This window comes from Camponotus floridanus, unplaced genomic scaffold, assembly GCF_003227725.1.
Source record: "Camponotus floridanus strain SB8 unplaced genomic scaffold, Cflo_v7.5 scaffold31, whole genome shotgun sequence".
Classification (NCBI taxonomy): Eukaryota; Metazoa; Arthropoda; class Insecta; order Hymenoptera; family Formicidae; genus Camponotus; species Camponotus floridanus.
This window is the reverse complement of record NW_020229448.1, coordinates 1602011-1611810: the sequence shown is the minus strand read 5'-3', so window position 1 is coordinate 1611810 and position 9800 is coordinate 1602011. Positions and strand designations below refer to the sequence as shown.

Here is a 9800-nt window from a genome sequence, read left to right as displayed (position 1 = left end):
AATTTTAAAAAGCCTTTCTTGATCTTATGATTTCCTTTGCACGCATATGCATTTTTTATTTGTCTAATTTTTAATCTGTATCAGATGCTTTCACAATAATATATACATTTCTCATAATATATGTGCTTTTTCATCTTGTACAATATTGCACAGTATACCTTATTATATAAAGTTAAACATGCATTCGATGATTTCGGAACATACATATCATGTATAAAATATATGCGCTTCATAATTTAAAACTGCATTTACTGTAAGTGTTTTGTGGTTGAATATAAGATCAAAAGATAAAATATAAAAGATTTTATATTTATCTTTTGTACATGGCATTTTATTTTTAATATAATATTATACGATATTAAATTAAACAATAAAAATATAGTCTAACTTTTTAATCAGCAATCGCATCATATCTGAACACAATGTGTATGCTCCAAATACACTTTTGAATGTATTTAACTTACTGATATAAGGCATATATGTTGTGCTTTCTATGCATATGATAATGTGCGATAGATTTGAAATTAGTACATTAGTATTTGAGTGCAAACACTCAAAACGCAAGAGATCAGAAATCTTTGATCAGACTTTAAAATTACTAAGAATATTAGAGCAATAATTTAAAAAGAATTTTATAATTTGCCTTTCAATAATCCATACTGTTTTTCAGACGAGTAATAATTTTTTTAAATGCGTAAAAATACAAGACATATATATTTTAAAATGATATTTAAAATATATTGAAGATTTTTATATTTAAAAAATATACTTTTACTAAGAGAGAGAGAGAGAAAGCACATGATATGGAATATATTGCTGATTGAATTATATTTGTAAACAAATGTCTTAATGCTTTATATTTTTCTTTCTTCAAGACTTATAATTCAAAACGTTAATATGTTACTACTATTTTCATATTAATCAACATTTAAAGAAAAATTAATATAATTACTACATAAAATAAAAATTATATATATATATATATATATATATATATATAATTTTTATTTTAGTTTATATATATATATATATATATATATATATGTATAACTCATTTAACTTTTATGTATGTATATATTAATGTAAAGAAATGCGCGGAACATAATATGAAGTAATAGTGTTTATTTTTTGTATATTATAAATAAGTGTTGATATTGGCTTTTACATGATATGTCACACATAAGTACACATAAAAAAATATAAATTTTCAAGTAAAAACTGTGGTCTATATATAACTTTGTTGTATAGTGGCAGAGTGTTCATTCATGTGAATACCAATCTTCTCTCTACCAGTAAAAAATCTCAATATTTTAAATTTAATTTTAAAATATAAATTATGTGTCATGTGTGTATTCTTATGCATAATTAGCATTAGAAATGCTAATAATAAATAACGACAGGATTTGTCATTGCATTATTGAAATGTGTGTTCACACATTTAATTAACTTAATTAAAGTTAATTAATAAATCAATACACTTATAAAATTTAAGATTATATAATTATTAATTGATATTCAGTCAAATATAAATAGAAAGTTGTCTTGGAAGAATAAAATTTCTTTTCATTTTGATAATCAAATTTATTGTTAACAGTCTAAGATACGACGCTCTTATATATTCTATACTGCATCCGGACATTATTACCTTATTTCTTTTGCTGTAGAATTGTGTTCCCTTTTTTACTCAGCTACGATAAGTTTTTCTCAAATCTAGCTTCCATGGTTTTCAAAAATTAAAGAAATTTTCCTCATTGTAACGAAAAATCAGATATTATTCTTATATTTTTCCTTTAAAATAGCCTCAACTAAACTTTAAAGTTTGGCTATTTTGAACTTAGCAGTTTAGATCAAAATTAACGGATCATCATTGTAATAAACCATTGTAATAAATCATTGTAATAAATTATGTAAAAATAATAACGCCTCATCATTTTTCTCGTTCACACCATCTAATGAGAAGAATTCAAACTACGTTTATACCATTTGCAATAAATATCCGATCGAACACAAAAGACAGCGGATAGCAGTGTAATATCGAAAATGTTACATCATCGAATATATCTTCCGGAATGGATGTTACAGAGGCGTAAGACCGTAATCGGATTTTATCCCCGATGGCGGTACAGGAGCTGATACTTGCGACAATCCAGGAGGGCTGGTAGCCGGAGCGAGTGGACTGATACTTCCGGAACTTATGTGTCCCAACGGTCCTCCCGTCGGACCGTCCATCATTCCACCCACGTGATGATGACTCAGCTGCGCTTGGAGATGAGCCAGAGAATGAGGGTGACCTTGAAAGCTCGGGTGAACCACGGGAGGAGGAAGAGTGGTGCTGACCCCATGAACTTCGCCCATATCGTGACCGATGTTCGAGTCCAGACTATTCTCCATACCGCTAGAGGGTGAGTTGTTGTTTTTCCTTTGGCTGTTATTGTTACCCGTGCCGGACTTTGCTCGTGTCCCCGACGTCTTCGCCGGCTTCGCCGTTGCTGGCGGTGCCTGGCCGTTTGCGTTCTTCCTGCGCACGTTCTTCGTATTTGGCAGCTTGTTGTCTTTCTTCCATTTCATACGGCGGTTCTGAAACCAGATTTTGATCTGTCGCTCCGACAAGACCAGGTTATGAGCAATCTCGATTCGTCGTCGTCTCGTCAGGTACCTATTGAAGTGGAATTCCTTTTCCAGTTCGAGTATCTGATGCCTCGTGTAGGCAGTTCTCTGTCGCTTTGGCTCCATTCCAGGTGTATACGAGCCGTTCGCTATAAGAAAAAAAGAAAAGTCGAAATATGTAGTACGGTAAGAACAAACAATGAGGAATTTTCAGTTACAAAGGCTTAACTTTCTTCTTTATCTGAAAAGAATGGCTATTCAAGAACGGAACTATTCTAAACGTGTGTGGTCTTTACTTTAAAACTGGGCTTTTTAAACAATTTCAAGTTGACGTTTTCTTAAAAGAAATGTGACTGAACTTTATTTTTAACATTACACATAAAAATTAATTATATATATTGTATAATATTATAAATATTATAAATATATACAAGTATATTAAGTCTTATATAAATATAAAAAATAATTCTTACATTTTTTGTATTTCATTCTTAGCACAAACACATATAAAATTATAAAATTAAATGAAAAGTACGTAGTTTGTATTTATGTTTTCCATTTATATATATTTAAAATTTTATTATCTATTAATATGTGTGCATTTAATAATATATGAAGTTTAATATTTCAAAGAGATATCCATTTAAAAACTATCAATACTTTCACATATTTTTTTAGATTATTACATTAAAGAAAAAATAAACTTCGAATTCCTCAAAGAATTTAGTTTTAAAATGAGATATTATGTTCACAATTATACGAAATGATTTATCAATAAATTTCAATTATCGATTTTTTAAGCACATATACACATATAATAGAGGCAATCTTTTTTAAAAATGTTTAATATGATTAATTTTCTAGATCTTCACATTACGATTGACGATAAATAATTTTTTTATGAATTAAATTCTTTATTATCAAAATTTCACATTTATAGATTCTTATTATAATAATATGTATATAATATTAAAATAATATGTATATAATGTGTGCGTTTAGAATACTTTACATATTCCATGCTTTATATTACATTAAAATTATATTATTAAAATTTAAAAAAATTTTTAATATTTGTTGAGAGAACATTCTCATGCTTTCTACTTATACTAAACTACAACTAACCATTCCCATTTTTCCTGATTCTCATCGCTAACATTATCATTATTAGCTCGACGAAGTGTTACAAATAAATCTTAAGGAGGATCTACTCTTCCGTTCGATTTATTGCATCATTATGTCCACTAGTTTCTTCGTGACTTTTTTCCTACTCACTTTACTATTGTATCTATTCATCAAAACCTAGAAATAAGTTGCGTGAAAAGAAGGTATCGGATGCTCACTAGAAAAATCTCTCTTCGGACATCGTTAAAATATAGTACAAACATATAATGAATGCTTAAGCGATGATGAAACCATGTCATTTTAACAACAAAAGAAAGAAGAGTTTGCTACTTTATACATATAATTATTACCGTAATTATTAAATATCTCGTACAGTGATGATTTACAGAGATATTACATGCATATAACATTTTTTTTTGTATATGACCATATGACTACGTCATGTTCGTTTTGAATAGCATCAACAGTTGAAGTGACTTTTGTAATCTGATCAATTCGCAAGATACGCCGGTCGAGTTGCGGAGGCAGAATACGCGTATGTAAATTCACGAGGATAAAAACTGCCAGGCGCGTACACACGTGCGTAGTAGTATTTAAAAACATATAAGAACAATAGATTATCCTTTACATAACCCTAGGTTAGTTTCAAGATCAGATGATAATTGCCTCGTCGAACATGTTCGTCAAGTTTTACAGGTCTTATCAGAAGATACACTGATGCAGTTGATTAATGTTTGATAGAAATATTTGAAAATGCAAATATAAATATTAATTATAAATCGCAAAATGTCCAAAGTACTCTCGAGAACAATCAGATATCATTGAAATACGACTCACAACGTACGATTGAACAAACGAATTAGGAGAAAAAAAAGTATCTCGCTGTGTGCGAGGTTGATATTAATATTTGTGAGTCATGCTAGTAGCAGTCCATGGTGGTCCGTTCAATTCGATAGAGGAAACATGGGAACAAGTTCAGTCTAGAATCCGTGCAGACACATTCCATTCCGAGCTGACCGTCGGTCTCGCGGAGGCCCCTTTCAACTCCGACGTCCGGCGACCATACTTCGACAACCAAAGGGGAAAGATTGCAGACTCTGACAGCCCGACGGACGAGCATACCAAAGTTCAGAGATTTCAAATATTAAATCGCACGACGCGCGTAGCATAATGGAAAATGTAACGTCATACGTTCGAAAGGATATTTTCATGTAACTATTACAGACAGTTAAATATAATTTTGTCACTTGTACGTACAATAAAATTTTTCAATCATTTCTCAAAATGAAATCATCGGTCTCGGTAAATTGACATTTATATCTTTATAATCTATATTTATTTTCCATATAATAATTAAAACAATAAATGTATGAATTCTTATATTATGTAGTTCGTCAAAAAATAATTATCCTTTTAGACTGATTATTTACATTGTAATTTTATATGAGATTTTATATTATTAGCAAATTATTTTTGAAATACTTTTCTAATTTTCTAGCAGAATAAATGTTTCATAACAAATTATTTTCTTTTTCTAAATTCTTGTTATATATTGTTACATGCTATCAAATTTTCCATCAGATAATGTTTGTACATAATATTATAATATATGTATAATATTGAAGACTCTTATATGTTGAATGTTAAAAACTGAACGAAATTTTTTCAATAATATATAACATTTTCTCTTTCATCATTCTTCTTATAATATTTTAATTTGCATTTGTAATGTATGTGTCTGTGTAAAAATGCTGCATTTTTGCTTTTAAGGGGTACTAGGATATAAAAGTTTTTATTGCAGGCAATTTTTTTCTGAAAAAATCCATTATGATATTCGGTTTTACAGTATGGCGTGGAATCTTTTTTATTATAGTCATATCATATACAGCGGTCTCGCGAAGGAAATACTTGCAAGCTGGAATGAGCAGCACTTTTCAGATCAAGCGGAATAGAAATTTTTATAGCAGCAAAGCTAGATAGTCTAATTTTCAAGGGATATTACGTTGCAAAACTATTTTTGTATACCTGAGAAATATATGATTTTTCTTTTAGTCACGTTATATACAAATATGACAAATCCGGGATACGAATAATAGATGTACTGCTCTCAATCTTTATAATTTGTAGAACATTAATTAATACACCTGTAGTTACGTTGAAAATCGTCTTTCTATCTTTATGAGAATAGGAAGCACGCGTATATTAGTTCTGGAAGTAATTGTCTGATTAATTATGAGAGAAGAACTTCATTTTAATTGCCTTAATTATAACAGTCCGGAGCTTATATCCAGCGCCAGCAATATCTATCTAATTCAAAGTTTCGAGCACCACCAACGGTGAGAGTTTACTTGAAACACGCGATGGAAAACCTCTGTGTCGAATTTCGAAATTTGTATTATTGACCCCAGCGGTGAATCGTGTTGCGGAACTTCTATTCTTGCAGTATTCGCTACTGTATGAAAGATGAAGATATATTAGGCGTAACCGAATTCACCTATAAAATGAGGTGTTGTTGGAACCTCACACAGGTGATCACAAGGTGCAACGATAAATTTCGGCCCATAAGTCTTCGAGCCGCTCCAAAGCGCCGTCACCTTGCGCGCATATAATGCAATGTATATCCATTAAATACATAAACGGAGATACTTTGGACAGGTGTGTCTGTCGGATCCAAGAAAACAAATTTACCACAAAATCTAGGCACTCTTATATATCATCGTATTCATTTAAATCCATAAATATTCTTTTTCGCTTGCTTTGAATAATATTAATAAATGAACAACGCGGTAAATAATGATAAATGTTTAACTAATTTTACTTAGTTTTTTTTTCTATTTAATTAAAAGGAAATGATATCGAGATGATGTATAACATTTAATTTGCAGTAATGTCTTATGAATTATGAATATGTAAAAAAATAGATTCTCTATGCAAGACACAAATTGCATCAAGCCGTCGGATATTTTTACAATGATTGATTATATTTTTCATGATAAAAACATAATTGTAATGTAAATAATTTGTAAATAATGTAGATAATTTATAAATTATTTACTAAGTAGATGATACCTTCAAGATCAAGAATGAATATCATAAAAAACAAATCTCTTTCTTCTTATGAATAAAATTAAGTAAAGAAAGAACATGAAATACTACGCTGCATAGATAATGGAAATGAAATCAAATAAAATGCAATCCACATGGTCTTCGTGAGAAATAGCGGAAATAATTGCAAATTTATGTATGTTTACTCACCGACGCCCGCAACATGAATCTTTTTCATCCATGGATAAATAGTGCGTTCTCTGTTCTCGTCATCTTCCTCTTCTTCCTCCATTATACCCGGCGAACTCTCCATCTGACCGTCTTCTATGTCATCTGGATCCGAGCTATCCTCCACATGATGTTGCTGCTGTTGTTGTTGTTGAGGGGTCTGTTGGCCACCCTGTATATGTTGAGATTGCTGAGACAATGACTGTTGCGTCTGAAGATCGGGCGAATTATCCCGGTGCAACTGACCCGAGCCGGCCGGACTGCAGGCATTGTTCTCGTGTTGTTGTTGATGATGCTGGAGGGTATCCGGCTGTTGCACGTGATTCTGCATTATAGACGGCGACAGAGGCGTGGATCCGAGAATCGTTGACGTAGGTACAGATGGTTGCTGGTGTTGCGGTTGCTGCTGTTGCTGCTGCTGACTTTGTATCGACGACGGACACGTGAGCGGCGGCTGCTGGGCTTCCGGCGGCATCGCTAAAGCACCCACCGCGTGATGATGAGGATGCAGACTGGGATGGTGTACCGTGTGCACTTGGTGATGAGGATGATGAGGGCCGTAATATCCGCCGTATCCCGCGTATCCTCCGTTCAATTGTACCGCCGAGGAAGCTCCGTAAGGAGTCGATGCCGCCTGATGATGATGCTGATGATAGCCGTACTGTAGCTGAGATTGCGGATGGCTCAAGTGGTGACCGCTGCTACCGCTCGAGAAGAAGTCCGCGCCGGTCGAAGGTATATAATTACTCTGGCTGTACTCTTCGCTAGGAGGAAACTTGGGATCGACCATGACGGAAGTGGTGGCTAAGTGATGATTTCCAGCCTGCTGCTGATGCTGATGATGGTGATGATATCCACCAGCGGCGGACGGATTCATCAGGAAGGAACTCATATTCGTCGGGCACTTTCTCGCGGAAAACACACACACGCGCACGATAGTTCGGAAAAATCTGAAACGACCGCACTTCGCGATTCTGCCTTCTTATCTGACTCTCCGCATCAGTTCGTCAGATTCGATGCACCATTTCATATTAATATTCATCATTCTCACAAGCTGACACTGCACCGCACTGCGCTGTGGTCCATCGTCCACACCTCGCCGCCTCTTGCGAAAAGGGGTGACGTTTTCTCGAAAGGAGGAAAAAGAGAGAAAGAAGGAGAGGGAGAAAAAGAGAAAAGAAATGGAAAGAGCGGGGCTACAACGAGCACAGGACTCCCGGTGGACAGCTGCTTATTCTCTCTTCTCCTTCCGCCACTTTCGCGATCCTCCACGACCTCGTTCGCTCCTTCCCGCCCACCGGAGCCCAATTACCATACCACGTGACCACAAAACCGACCAATCGGAGCTGTTCCTAGCCCGCGACCATGATGGATAACCATGGCACGCATGCAACACGTGAGTGGCGCCGCGAGATCCACTGCGGCAGGTGTAGCAACTTCTTGCCTTGCTTCTCTATTTCACTGTCATCGAATTCTATACATTCACAGTTTATTCATTTTTAACGCAAACTGCAATTCCCTTTTCCTTGATAATACGCACTTGTTTCTCTCATAAACTTTCACTTTTCATACACACCATTGATCCGCAATATCAAGTATGATATTTCTACAAACAATCTGATCTGAACCAATCAAATATCGATACGAATCGTACGCTCGAATAAATGAGTAAATGTCAATTTCTCCGCACTGCACTTCTGTATCACTGCTGTCTCTCGTGTGAAACAATCTTCTTGCAAGTACACAGAGACGAAGCGAACGAAGCCTCTCGTCGGAGAGAAAGAGAGACTTGAAAGTGAGCTCGTCCTGCCTCGGCAGAAACTCGTCTGGCAACTCTAGTGTGCTTCCACTCCCTCCAGCTTCGTTCGCGCCGGCTGGCTTTGAGCCGATGCGGAGAGCCACGTCCCCCCTTCTCGTCATGCGTCTTCTCCAGAGTCACCCCCACTCTGTAGCGGCATGAGACCAACCCCTGCCACGGAAACAGTGGATCTTGTGCCCTTATGGGGCATACTCGAGGGTACGTATAACCGTGGAGTCACTCCTACGTATCCCCTTAACCCGCCTCCCTGCCACGGAAATCCATCTTATGGCCGGAGTCAATGCTGAGAGAAACGGTGGCAATGAACGTTAATGCTGTTGATATTGAATACTGCGGCGAAGGTAATCGCGCCACTAATTCCGAACTATTTGTCGTGACCAGCAGGTGTTACCATAACCGCCCATTACACCTCTATTTGCCAATATTGTACGAAAATGGAGTATTAATCGAACTACTATAATAGATATCTCGCTTTTCTGTGCGTTACAACAAACTTAATATCCGAAGTTGCGGCTAACGAAATATATTTATCATCGATCGTTGTCGTAAGAAACGAGTAAATAAATATTTTCTATAGGTCAAAATAGATACACGTGTATTTGTTATAAAATAATAAATATATAAAGTTCTCGAGAAAAAAAGTTGTTTATATTATTGTCATCTTTTCGCGAGGCTCTTTGTAAATAATAGGCGTTCGAGCTTGAAAATGTTACGTGAAACGAGTTCGAATTGGCTAAATTAATAGCAATAGATCTGCTCTTTGATTACACTCTGTTCATATTAATGCACTGGTGTCTCGGCGTACTCGGTCAAGTACGTCTACTCGCGATCAGCTGCGTGGCATAGAGAATATAAAACGCCGAGTCATTACACAAAGAGCATACTCACTGTGTTTTGCTTTGGTACGACAATACAGCACGGTAAATTTAAGTTACGTTGACTGTGCGCCTGTATAAACGATCCAGGAAATAACAGT

At 35.0% G+C, this 9800-nt stretch overlaps 1 protein-coding gene across 1 annotated transcript; it reads right to left on the bottom strand.

Moving 5' to 3' along the window:
* Positions 1-1543: 1543 nt before the first annotated feature.
* Positions 1544-8872, bottom strand: LOC105251163 (homeotic protein deformed). The gene is made up of 2 exons (XM_011257739.3): positions 6988-8872; positions 1544-2756 (listed from the first exon to the last, which is right to left on the bottom strand). Exons 1-2 carry the CDS (start codon positions 7895-7897, stop codon positions 2077-2079), a joined length of 1590 nt encoding a protein of 529 aa, XP_011256041.1. The 5' UTR covers positions 7898-8872; the 3' UTR covers positions 1544-2076.
* Between the last annotated feature and the right edge of the window lie 928 nt (positions 8873-9800).